The sequence below is a fragment of the Narcine bancroftii genome, chromosome 7 (assembly GCF_036971445.1).
Source record: "Narcine bancroftii isolate sNarBan1 chromosome 7, sNarBan1.hap1, whole genome shotgun sequence".
Lineage (NCBI taxonomy): Eukaryota > Metazoa > Chordata > Chondrichthyes > Torpediniformes > Narcinidae > Narcine > Narcine bancroftii.
Window position 1 is genome coordinate 65,229,601 of NC_091475.1, and position 13,960 is coordinate 65,243,560.

The 13,960-nt window shown below is 40.1% G+C and overlaps 1 protein-coding gene across 12 annotated transcripts in view; it reads left to right on the forward strand.

Annotated features, from left to right (window-relative positions):
- lrch1 (leucine-rich repeats and calponin homology (CH) domain containing 1) overlaps window positions 1-13,960 on the forward strand; it is a 415,951-nt gene that overhangs the window by 376,243 nt on the left and 25,748 nt on the right. For all 12 annotated transcript variants that reach the window (XR_011341921.1, XR_011341922.1, XR_011341923.1 and 9 more), the window contains one exon: window positions 12,287-12,396. Coding sequence is in view for 8 of the 12 variants with exons in the window: in XM_069890277.1 (XP_069746378.1) it covers window positions 12,287-12,396 (110 nt within the window). In the remaining 4 variants the exon portion in view is untranslated. The remainder of the gene's footprint in view (window positions 1-12,286; window positions 12,397-13,960) is intronic.

Consider the following 13,960-nt stretch of genomic DNA (forward strand, 5'->3'; position numbering starts at 1 on the left):
CTATCTTTAGAAGCACATTGTAATGTTTACTCCTGGGCCTTGGTCCAAAGTGAATGACTTACCATAAAAAAATCAATCTATTTCTGCTTCCTGCTTTCTCAGCTATATTTTATAATCAACAAATTAGTTTCAAGACAAATAGAGGGTGTGAGGGAAGAAAGGGTTAGATAGTTGTGGAGTTGGTTTATATCAGTCAGCACAGCATTGTGGGCTGAAGGATCTGTACAGTGCTGTCATGATGCCCTGTGTTTATGTATTTTTAAAACTGGAAATATATGGCAAAATCATTTCTGTTTTACTGGAATGCAACTTTGTTTAAAAAATTACATTATTTTAGAGGTTTGTCCTAATGCTGCACAGTCTCATTAGAATGACAGGAGGTGGCTCGGTTAAACCAGTTCCCGTCCTTATGTCCATGCTAGCTGGAAGTCCTGGAGATGATGAGCACTTGGGAGTAGGGATGATAGTCAGGGTTTTTGTTGGTCAGAAGGTTATGCCTGGAAAGACCTGGGCAGTGCAGTAATTACTTGCCAGCAGAGGACATCCGTCCTCGAGAGTGGCAATTTTAGTCTCGGTTCAGTCTCAATGAAGCATCCCAACCTGACCATTTCTCCCCACGGATGGCGCCTGACCTGCTGACCAGCTTTTTATTGTTTACTCAAGACTCCAGCATCTGTAGTTCCTGTGTTTCTCTATTCCAATTTTAGTGAAGGTTTCATGAGCTTGAAGTTACAAGTAATGCATAGAAATTGAATTTTGTTGTTTATTAATTTCTCAGTCGATTACAGTAATCAATGACTGTACCAGTGGCAGGCAACCTGTCCCTGTTGGTAGCAGGTCAACTTAAATAAAGTAATCGCAGTTACATATTAATCTTTAGCAGTGAATGAGGCAGAGTCCATTGAAGATCTGGGATAATATCACAAAGGTGTACAAAATCATGAGGAATAATTCAGGTGAACACAGAGAGTCTTTTCCCCAGAATAGGGGAATCGGTCACCAGAAGACAATGGTTTAATGTGAGGGAGGAGAGATTTTAACAGGACTTGAGGGGTGACATCTTTACGCAAGGGTTATTGGCTGCTGGAGAAGATGGTTGAGGCAGGTACTAACAACATTTGAACAGATACATAGGATGGATTTAGACAGATATGTAGACTGGTGGGATTAGTGTGGGCTGAAGGATCTATTTCCCCACTGTGTGACTTGATGACTATGAATATTTGAAAGTTAATTTGGATTAAACGTGAAGTTAGCAGATCAGTGAGTAAACACTGGCCCTTGATGGCTATTGGACAGTGCGGCCCTTTGCAGTCAATGCCTCGCAAATATTTGGCATTCAGTATTTCTAGAGGCATCATTGAAGACCTGCTCACTCAGCAGCCTTAGCTTGGGTTATGTCCACACTATGCACTGTTTGAGTAGTGACACAATGATAACTGCATGATTGGTTTGTATTTTCCCACATCTTAGTTTTTTTGTGTCCATCTGTTTTGTGTTGTGTGTTCCTCCATTGAACCTGAATTTCTCTGGTCTGATCTTGTATTGGGTCATGTTAAACTTGCAATGGCCTGCTCCTACTCTCGACTGCTTGCCCCTGGACATGCTTTGTGCCTGTCTCCTTGACTCTTGCAGTCTAAGCTAACTCTCCTGTAGCATCCTCTCCTCCCTCCTTCAGAAAACTGACACAGATTCACTTCAAGGACCTCAATACCATCCCTGCTCCACAGAAGGGAAACAGAAGTCATGGTATGTGTGTTGGCAGTCAATGCTAAAGTTGTAGAAAATTTGCCTTGGACATTTGGACACATGATGCCAATCTGCTTCTGACAAGATAGAGTTTCCAAACCTGATCCAGCACCAATCTGTAACCCGGCAGCTTCCAGCCCTTCCAGCCTGTTCTGTGCTGTAAGTGGTTATATGGTTACATGGTTATACAGCTTTAATTTCATTTAAAGTCAACGAGTCACACAGCGGGGAAACAGGCCACACATAGTGAGGACAACTTGCTGTTAAATCTCTGCACACTCTCCACTGATGTGATCAGCACTGGGCACAGCCTATTTGTACACAAAGAAAGAAACCAATATGAGGGGAGATTTAATAGAGGTAGACAAAATTATGAACAATACAGAGAGAGGAATATTAAGCAGGCTTTTTCACCGAGGTTGGATGAGCCAAGAACTAAATGGTTTGGGTTAAGTGTGAAAGGTGAAATGTTTAAAGGGAGCATTAGGGGGAACTTCTTCACAGTGTGGAGTGGGCTGCCAGCTGAAGTGGTGAATGCATTTTTATATTAAGAAAAATGTGTATAGGTACATGGATGAGAGGGGCATATGCCAGCTCAGGTCAATGGAACTGGGCAGAATCATAGTTCTGCACAGACTGGGTGGGCCTGTTTCTGTGCTGTAGTGTTCTATGGTTCTGCATGTCTTAATCACCTCACACTGCCTTTCATGATCTCTCTGTCACTCCTCAGCATACAGTATCCTGCTGCATGTGGCTTATTCCCTTGCCTTGTAACACCTGGACAAATGAATTAACTGAGAGTTCTGTGGGGTAAATTCCATTGGTTATTTTCCTGCTCAATGTACGGCCGCACGATTGGTGTAGCGGTTAGCACAACGTCTTTACAGCGCCGGCAATCGGGACCAGGGTTCGAATCTTGCACTGTCTGTAAGGAGTTTGTATATTCTACCTATGTCTGCGTGGGATTTCCCCAGGAGCTCTGGTTTCCTCACACAATTCCAAACGTACCAGGAATGTAGGTCAATTGGGTGTAAATTTGGGCGGCACAGACTCTTGTGCAGAAATGACCTGTTACCATGCTGTATGTCAAAATTTAAATTTACCAGAACCACTCTCTATCCCCTCCTGCACATTTCTTTCCCTTGTCTCTCCCATAGGTGTAGGAGTAGGCCATTTGGCCCTTCAAGCCTACACTGCCATTCTTTATGATCATGGCTGATCAGTACCCAGTTCCTGCTTTCTCCCCATACCTGCTAATCCCCTTGGCCACAAGGGCCAAATCTAACCTACACTTAAATATTGACAGATCTAATGCAAAAAGCCTGAACACTGACTATCATGGGGCCCCACTGCTAACAACCAAACTGTCACTAAATTCCTGCTTAACTATTGTCCTTCCTGCTACTTGCACAGTTTTCAACCCATTTGCTGCATGTATTTTGCTTTCAAGTAACGATGTTTATATGTTGGGAACTACTTTCAAGCGCTGGCATAATCTGAGGTTCAGTTCAAACCAAGGGAATCCAAAGACCAGAATGCATATTATTGGCAGAGTAAGTGTTAACCAATCAGTTAATTGGTTCAAAGATTGATGGTAGTCACAGCAGAACATTTCTGCTCATATCAGTTTGTCAATGTTTTATGCAAATTGCTATTAAAGGAAATTTATTAGTGCCACACCTAACGTAGTTTGGGATGTAAATTGGAATCTGGATTTGTGGGTAACCATTGAAAGCAGCCAGCAAGAGTCTTCCTCAACTTGGGTAGATACCATGGAATTTTAGCATCTCAGCACTTCCAATACTGCAGGATTGCGTGAAAGGAATGAGATTCTTTCATTGTAGTGCACAAAGGTGCTGGAGAACTCAGCAGGCATCCATAGAATGTTTCAGGCCTGGGCCTCCTCTGGATCCACACCTTCAATCCTCAGCTAGATCCACACCTTCCACCAAATCTTCACTTGCCAGGTATCCATCAAGGATTGCATGCTTGCCTCCTTAGAGATTGTCACCTCCGAGAACTCTGACCCAGGTTCCCAACTTTACTTCCTGTGGACGCTACATGTTTCTCCAACACACTGCGTGTTGAAATCATCCCCAGCATCTTCAGACTTTCTTTTATGACAGAGTTATTTCTCTGTTCTTAGGCCAAAAAAAAAAGACCTACACAAACATGAGATTATTATTCAGTCAAATGTTTAACCTTGATCATGAAACGAAGAAAAAGAAATAAGTGTTTCATACATCTGGAAATGTTGAATGTTTGACAATGTCCCACGTGGGAGATTGGCGAAGAATTTTCTGAAGCTTGGTTTCCAGGATGAGGTATTATATTGGTTTGAACATTGGCTTTTGGGAGAAGCCAGAGAGTAGTAGGAGGGGATTGCCTCTCTGACTGGGCACCTGTAACTAGTGGTGTGCCTCAGGGATCAGAGCTACATATATTGACAATCTGGATGATAATGTGCTAAATCGGATCAGCAACTTTGCAGATAGCAAAGATTGGAAGTGTAGTAGACAGTGGGAAGGCTGGACCAGCTGGGAAAATGGCAGATGAAATTTAATGCAGACAAGTGATGTTCTTGGGAAGACAAACCAAGGAAGGACAGACAGTGAATGGTCGGGCAATGAGGAATGCAGTAGAACAGAGGGATCTGGGAATACAGTACATAATTCCCTGAAAGTGGCATCATAGGTGGATAGGGTCGTAAAGAGAATTTTTGGCATATTGACCTTCTTAAATCAAGGTAATGAATACAGGACTTGGGATGTTGAAGGTGTGTAAGACATTATGAGGCAAAATTCAGAGCATTGTGTGCATTTTTGGTCATTGACCTGTAGTAAAGATATCAATAAGATTTGAAAGAGAGGAGTCACATGATGGAGTAGTGGCCGGTAGGAGAATACCAGAAAATACAAAGTTCAAGAAATACAAAACACAACAAATAAAATATAAAGTTGTAGAGAAAAGAAAGAAAATGGCACCCAAGAAGGAAAAAGTAAAAACAGCAGGAAAAAAAGAAAAGACGCCGGAAGAGAAAGGAGAAGGCCTTACCTGCATGAAAAAACAGGGAGCTGTTGTGAGGAAGAGAGCCGTTCTCCAAGATTGGTGACGACCCCGCAGAGTCGGGACCCAATGACCGCTGGACTGCTCTTTGAGCCAAACGAAAATACACTTACTAAGGAGGAGAACACTAAGGAGCGGCCCAGCTGAGGAATGGGCAAACACAACGCAACCAGCTGAGGGATGCCCGACACCAGGGCTCTCAGCTGGTAGAAAGAGGAAAGTGACAGGAAAGGGAGTGATAAGAAAGAAGAGCAGGAACAGGAGGCCAAACAGATGAGTAGCCCAGAAGAAGAGGACCAACTGCAAGAAACCAAGCAAGAAGTAGCCCAGCAAAAAGAGGCAAGCAACTTATCAGGAAAGTCAGAAGAGACACAGATACAAGGAAGAGAAGAAGAAGACACAAACACAGGTGCAGACACAGAAGAAGAAGACCAAGATTTGGACAAAGAAATAGAAGGTAAAATAGATGGACAGAATATAGATTTTTTTAAAAATTTCAAGAACAAATGAGAGCATTAAAAGAATGGTTGACATTAGAATTTAGTGAAATGAAAAGAAAATTGAAAAGTACAGAAGAAAAAGAGAGTAGAATAGAGCTGGTCATGACAGAAATAGGGAAAAGATTAGAAAATGTGGAAGAATGAGAAATGACTGTAGAAATGGAAGTGAATGACTTAAGAAGAAAATTGGAAAAAAGTGACAAAAAAGTTAGAATTTCAAGAGTTGTTAGCTCAGAAAATTGATATGATGAAAAATTATAGTAGAAGAAACAACATAAAGATAGTGGGCCTAAAGGAAGATGAAGAAGGCACAGATATGAAAGAATTTATAAAAGAATGGATCCCAAAGGTCCTGGGAATGACAGAAATACAGGAAGGAATAGAAATAGAAAGGGCACACAGAACACTAGATCTGAAACCACAGACACAGCAAAAACCAAGATCCATTTTAGCAAAATTTTTGAGATATACGACAAGAGAAAAGACAAAAAATCCATTGGAATACAAGGGTCAAAAAATATTTTTTTTTACCCAGACATAAGTTTTGAATTCCTAAAGAAGAGTTTAATACAGCAAAATTGATCCTATGGAAAAAAGGTTATAAATTTATGTTAAGATATCCAGTTGTGTTTAAAATATTTATCCCTGGGGAGCAAAACAGACTGTTCTCAGATCCGGAGGAAGCACGAGAATTTGCAGAACGCCTGCAGGACAGAAGGAGATGAAGACATATAACAAGAACGAAGAACAGCGATAAAATGCTTATAAAAATGTAAAAATAATGTATATGTAAGAACTAAAGAAGGGAAAGAAAAGGGAAGAAAGGAAGTAACAGGGGAAAAGAGGGTGAGCTTTGTTATATGTGAAGTAAAATGTCTTCTGGAGTGGGTTGGGTGGGAGAGAATAACTGTCACTGTGAAATCAGTTGATGCTTGTGAGCGGGTTCGCAATCCAAATTGGTTGCCCGGCAAGAGATAAGGAGCAACTCAGATGGGGGGGGGGACAACATTTGGGGTTAAGGGAATATTAGATGTGGGAGTTCTTGAAGTATTTTATGTTTTAAATGTGTTGTCATACATTGAGTTCATAAAGGGAAAACTGAGAGATGAAAATGGGGAAAAGGGGAAAGGTGGTGGTGAGGAAGTGGAAATAAGGAGTAAACAGAATACAAGATGGTCATGTTGAACTACATGACTATAAATATTAATGGAATACATAACCAAATTAAATGAAAAAGGCTATTAAATTTCCTGAAAAAAGAAAAAAATAGACATAGCATTTTTGCAGGAAACGCATCTAACTGAAGTGGAACATAATAAATTAAAGAGAGACTGGGTAAGGCACGTAGAGGCAGCATCATATAATTCAAAAGCTAGAGGTGTAGCTATATTAATTAATAAAAATGTACCAATCAAAATAGAGGAGGAAATAATAGATCCAGCAGGGAGGTATGAAATGATAAAGTGTCAGATATATTCAGAGTTTTAGAATTTGATCAATATATATGTACCTAATGAAGAGGATCAAAAGTTTATGCAAGATATTTTTTTGAAAATTGTAGACACGCAGGGGAATATATTGATAGGAGGGGATTTTAACCTTAATTTGGATCCAATGTTGGATAAAACTGGACAAATGACTAGCAAAAAGAATAAAGTGGCCAAATTTATGGTTAAATCAATGCAAGAAATGAAACTTATGGATATATGGAGGAGGCAGCACCCAAGGGAGAAGGAATACTCATATTATTCGAGTAGGCATAAAACATACTCAAGGATTGATAGGTTTTTGTTGTCGGCCCATATTTCAAGGGAGAATTAGGAAAACTGAATATACAGCTAGATTGCTATCTGATCATTCACACCTGTTATTAGCAATAGAACTGGAGGACATCCCACCAAGAACATATAGATGGAGGTTAAACTCCATGCTACTTAAAAGGCAGGAATTTAGAGAATTTATTGAACGCCAAATTAAAATGTACTTTGAAATAAATACGGAATCAGTGAAAGACAAATTTATATTATGGGATGCAATGAAAGCTTTCATTAGAGGGCCGATAATCAGTTATGTAACTAAGATGAAAAACGACTACAATCGGGAAATAGAACAGTTGGAAAGGGAGATAGTAAGTACAGAAAAAGAACTAGCAACAAGGGATGATACAACAAAAAGAAGAGAATTGGCAGACAAAAAAATAAAATACGAAGCATTACAAATGTGTAAGGTGGAGAAGAACATAATGAAAATAAAGCAAAAGTATTATGAGCTAGGAGGAAAAAACGCACAAAATATTAGCCTGGCAACTTAAAACAGAACTGTATTGGCATCAAGGAAAAAGGACAACAAATTACATATAATCCAATGGAGATTAATGAGAACTTTAAAGAATTTTATGAACAATTATAGCAAACTGAGAACAAGGGGAAAGATGATAAAATAGAAGAGTTTTTAGCTAAAATTGAACTGCCGAAATTGCAAGAAGAGGAGCAAAACAAACTGATAGAATCATTTGAAATAGAAGAAGCACAGGATATATTAAAAAAGCTGCCGAACAATAAAACACCTGGAGCAGATGGATTCCCAATAGAATTCTATAAAACTTTTAAAGAGTTATTAATTCGTCCTCTCCTGGAAGTTATGAACCAGATAGAAGAAACACAAAATTTGCCAGTTTCATGTAAGACAGCAATAATTACAGTAATACCAAAGACGGGAAAGGATCCACTAACACCAGCATCATATAGACCAATATCTCTATTTAATTCAGATTATAAGATAATACCAAAATTATTAGCAAACAGATTGGCCGAATGTCTACCAAAAATAGTAAAATGAGATCAAACTGGATTTATTAAGAAAAGACGAACAGCGGATAATGTCTGTAAATTTATTACTCTAATTCATACAGTTCAAGGAAATAGGAAGCCAACAGTGGCTGTAGCTTTAGATACAGAAAAAGCCTTTGACAGTGTGGAATGGAATTATTTATTCCAAGTATAACAGAGGGTCAATCGACCTGAAAAATATATTAATTGGATTATAGCATTATATAATGGACCATTGGCGAAGGTAATAATAAATGGATGTGTATCGAACGAATTTAAATTGGTCAACTAGGCAGGGATGTCCACTATCTCCCTCACTGTTCACTTTAACAATAGAACCATTGGCAGAACTGATAAGAACAGAAAATATAATTAAAATGATTAAAAATAAAAGCGAAGGAGTATAAAATCAGTTTATTTTCAGATGACATCATAGTATACTTAAGAGAACCAGAAATATCAATAAAAGAACTACATAAGAAATTGAAGGAACATGAAGAAATATCGGGATCAACACAAATAAAAGTGGTGATGCCAATGAGTAATGCGGATCATGCAGAATTTTTAAAGAATCACCATTTAAATGGCAAACACAAGCAATCCGATACCTAGGTATTAGATTAGATAATAATTTAAGCCACTTGTACAAACTAAATTATCAATTATAAATTAAGGCATAAATAAATTGCAGGAAGACTTAGAACATTGGAAAGAATTACTGCTAACGTTAAAATGAATGTCTTCCCAAGGATACAATACTTATTTCAATCATTACCAATTCCCTTAACAGAGAAATTCTTCAATTAACTAAAGAGAATAATAAGGATTTTTTTTATGGAAAGGGGGAAACCAAGGATAGCATTAGATAAATTAACAGAGAGGTACAACCAAGGTGGTTTGCAGTTACCAAACTTTAAAAATTATTATAGAGCAGCACAATTAAGGTATTTATCAGATTTTTATCAGACAAGGGAAAAATCAGATTGGACTAAGATAGAGCTAGATAAAATAAGGGAGAAGGTACCGGAACATACACTTTATAATTGGGATGAAAAGCTGGTACGATATAAAAGTTCACTGCATCATTTACTCAATATATAGAAGAAGATTCACTTAAGAAAGGAAAAAACAAATTACCAACTACCAAAATTATTATTGACGCAAAATCAGCTAATTGCTTTTACAATGGATAACCTTTCCTTTAGAGAATGGGAGAGAAAAGGAATTAAAAGAATAGAAAATTGTTTTTTGGGAAATAATTTATTAGAAGTACAAATATGGAATAACTCATGGTACGATGTTTGCATACCATCAACTGAAAGCCCACTTAAAGGATAAATTGGGAAACAGACTGAGATTACCAGAAGGAAGCAGCTTTGAATATGTGATGACAGACGCAATGATAATAAAAAGATTTATAACAAACATTTACATCAAGTTGCAAGAGAAGGAAAATGATGAAATAAATTATAAACCCAAACAAAAGTGGGAAAAAGATTTAAACATAAAGATAAAAAATGAAACATGGGAAAAGTTATGCTCTGGAACTACGAAGAATATAATAAACACAAGGTTATGCATGATACAGTATAATTGGTTACACAGGTTATATATCACGCCCAAAAAGTTAAATAAACATTATCAGATAGATGTTTTCGCTGTTATAAGGAAATGGGAACAACAGTACATGCAATTTGGGCATGTGAGAAAGTTAAAAAGTTTTGGGAAGATCTAAATCAGGTATTAAATTCTTTTCTTCTTTTCTTTGGCTTGGCTTCGCGGACGAAGATTTATGGAGGGGGTAAAAAGTCCACGTCAGCTGCAGGCTCGTTTGTGGCTGACAAGTCCGATGCGGGACAGGCAGACACGATTGCAGCGGTTGCAGGGGAAAATTGGTTGGTTGGGGTTGGGTGTTGGGTTTTTCCTCCTTTGCCTTTTGTCAGTGAGGTAGGCTCTGCGGTCTTCTTCAAAGGAGGTTGCTGCCCGCCAAACTGTGAGGCGCCAAGATGCACGGTTTGAGGCGATATCAGCCCACTGGCGGTGGTCAATGTGGCAGGCACCAAGAGATTTCTTTAGGCAGTCCTTGTACCTTTTCTTTGGTGCACCTCTGTCATGGTGGCCAGTGGAGAGCTCGCCATATAACACGATCTTGGGAAGGCGATGGTCCTCCATTCTGGAGACGTGACCCATCCAGCGCAGCTGGATCTTCAGCAGCGTGGACTCGATGCTGTCGACCTCTGCCATCTCGAGTACTTCGACGTTAGGGATGTAAGCGCTCCAATGGATGTTGAGGATGGAGCGGAGACAACGCTGGTGGAAGCGTTCTAGGAGCCGTAGGTGGTGCCGGTAGAGGACCCATGATTCGGAGCCGAATAGGAGTGTGGGTATGACAACGGCTCTGTATTAAATAAAATCACAAAAAACAACACACCAAAAGATTCAGAGATCTTCCTTTTAAGTAATATAAGAAGTAAAGAATTAGGCCTCAAACTGGATGAAGCGCAAAAAAGATTTATTATGATAGCCTTAGCTGCAGCAAAAAAATGTATAATGTCAACTTGGAAATCAGAAGACAGTCTGAGAGTACAGCAATGGTACATGGAAATGAATAAATGTATTCCATTGGACAAAATAACATACAATTTAAAAAATAAAGTCACATTTGAACAAATTTGGGAGCCATACATGGAATATAGCAGAGAGGGCTTGCCACCCCCTAAAATGATAACAAAGACTAAATGACTTGATCCAGTGTGTAAAAGTAGATGACACATTTTTCTTGTTTATTTTCGTTGTGTGATGACATTGTTTAATGGTTTTATTGTATTGTATGTGTTGAATGTTTAATGGGTTTGGAGGGGGGAGGGAAGGTAGGCGGAAAAAAAGGGAGAAAATGCCACTGTGTATATTTAAGAGGGAAATGTTTGTATGTATTTTGATTGATAAGGTTCACAGTGTGAACAATAAATAAATAAATTGGATTTGAAAGAGTGCAGAAAAAATTTACAAGGATGTTGCTGGGGCTTGAGAAGTTGAGTTACAGGGAAAGGTTAAACAGATTAGCACTTTATTCCCTGGAGTTTTGGAGAAAGAAGGAGATTTGATAGAGATATATAAAATTATGAGGGGCATAGATAAAGTAAATGGAGCAAGCTTTTTCCACTGAGGTTAGGTGAGCTTAGGTCTGCAGGACCTAAGGATGAAAGTCTGCAGTTCCCTATTTCTCCCTCCTTTCATCAACAGCTCTGTCACATATGCCCTTTACTAATCCTGTGAGATGATTTTAAAACTGAGGTTAAGTGGTAGTGTTGCCAGGAGAGTGGGTCACACTTGAGACTGAATGTAGCAAGGCTGGAACTCAGAACCAATGAGGAGAGGACACAAGGGGCATTGCTGCAGGTGACAGTACCAAAGTGTAAAATGTGGGATCACATAACTGCTCCAGGAATGGTTGCTTCAGACGGTATCTGGTGCAATCAGTAAAAAGGCCAAACACTTATGTTCAACACTCAAATATGCTGGAGAAATTCCCCAGATCACACAATCCAGGACCAAAATGTTGGTTACCCTTTACTTCCTGTAGATGCTGCATAACCTGCTGAGTTTCTCCAGCACGTTTGTGTATTTTACTCAACCCCAGCATCTGCACACTTTCTTACTTTTTAACTTCATCCATTTATCATAGCACTTTTCACAAGCAAGGCATCTCCCAGGGTGTTTCACAGATGGCTAAATATGTTCTGGACCATAACATACAGTTTGCCTAGGAACATGGTCTGACAAACAACAATGATTATTGAGATCAAACAATCTGTTCCAGTGAGGTTAGTCGAAGAAGAGACCTGGCTCCAGAGTGGTTGAATGTAGCCTCAGTCTACACCTCAAGGCAATGTCCGCTCACCGTGGTCATAGATGTGTAAGGTTTCTGCCATGAGCTTTGAATCCACTAACTTGACTGTAAACATGACTCACAGTGAACCACAGCTGACTGCATTCTGGTTGGTGAGTGAAATGTAACTAGGGTGGGATCTCAGTGTGTGGGAGAAGAAGCCCCACAATAAGACTTCTGATATGCAATTGGAGGGGATGGGGTTGTGGCAGGGGTTGTTATGATGTAAGCTTCACCTCTTCTGTTCCCAACAGCTTTCCTACGGTCAATACGGCATTTTGACTCCATGGATCCTCAATTTACCATCCGGAGAAAAATGGAGCAGATGAGAGAGGAAAGGGAGCACATAGAGCAGCTGCGGGAGGTGAGGTGCTGGGGCGTCTAGCGGTATCATGGGTCGGGCCCGGGCATGGGTCGGGCATGATTCACATGTTTAGGATACGCCCAGTCTTTGTGGGAGATTTATGGTCAGTTGTGGGAGGGTGAATTAAAACGTAGCAAGGGGAGCAACTGTTATCGGCCAAGCCCAAAGCTGGCATATGGGAGCTGTTTGAGTCCAGGACTGGCATATTCCAGTGCACAGGAAGGATGAAGATAGCTAGGTCAGAGAATCTTGGATGAGGAGAGAGGTCAGAATCAGAATTTATTGTCATGGACGTGACAAAATTCATTGTTTTCTGGCAGCATTACAGTGCAAAATGGCTATTAATTACATGGTTTGCATAGCGGTAGGCACATTGCCTTTACAGTGCCAGTGATCAGGTCCGGGGTTTGAATCCCGCACTGTCTGTAAGGCGTTTGTACGTTCTCCCCATGTCTCTGTGGTTTTTCTCTAGGGGCTTTGGTTTCCTCCGGTTTCAAAACATACTGGGGATGTAGGTTAATTGGGTGTAAATTGGGCGGCACAGACTCGTGGGCCAAAAGGGCCTGTTACCGTGCTGTATGTCTATATTTTTAAAATAAATAAATTAGTGCAAAAGAAGTGAAAAGTGAGGTACAGTTGGTGGTTCATTGTCCATTCAAATATCTGATGGCAGAGGGGAAGAAACTATTACTGTAACATTATGGGTTCATCTTCAGGCTCCATTACTTCCTTCCTAATGGTAGCAATGAAATGAGGGCATGGCCTGGGTGGTGAGGGACCTTGAGGATAGAGACTGCTTTCTTAAGACACCTCCTCTTGAAGATGTCCTTAAGGGAATGAAGGCTGATGCTCATGATCACGATGGCTGAGATCACAACTCTCTAGTTTTCTCCAGTCCTGGGCATGGCAACTCCATATCAGGCAGTGATGCAACCAGTTAGAATGCCCTTGCAGAGTACATCTGTAGAAATTTGCAAGAGTCTTTGGTGACGTCCCAAATCTCCTCAAACTCCTCACGAAGTTTAGCCATTGGTGAGCCTTCTTCATGATTGCATTGACATGGAGGTCCCAGAATAGATCTTCAGAGATGTCGACGCCCAGGAACTTGTAAACCTTAACTGTTTCCACTGCTGATCTCTTGATGAGGACTGGTTTGTGTTCTTCTAATTTCCCCCTCATGAAGTTCACAATCAGTTCCTTAGTTTTGTTACATTGAGTGCAAGGTTGTTAGTGTGGCACCACTCAATGAGCAGATCTATCTCCCTCCTGTACGCTTCCTCATTGCCATCTGTGATTCTGCCAATGATTGTGGTGTCATCGGCAAATTTGAATTGTGCCTGGCCTCACAAGCATGGGTGTAGAGATAGAGCAGTGGGCTGAGAACCCATCCTTGAGGTGCTCCTGTGTTGATTGTCAGTGAGGAGGGGACGTTGTTACTGATCTGCACTGACTGTGGACTTCTGATGAGGAAGTCAAGGATCTAGTTGCAGAGGGCCAGGTTTTGAGGGGATGATGGTATTGAAAGCTGAGGTGTAATTGATGAAAATCAGTCTGATGTACGTGT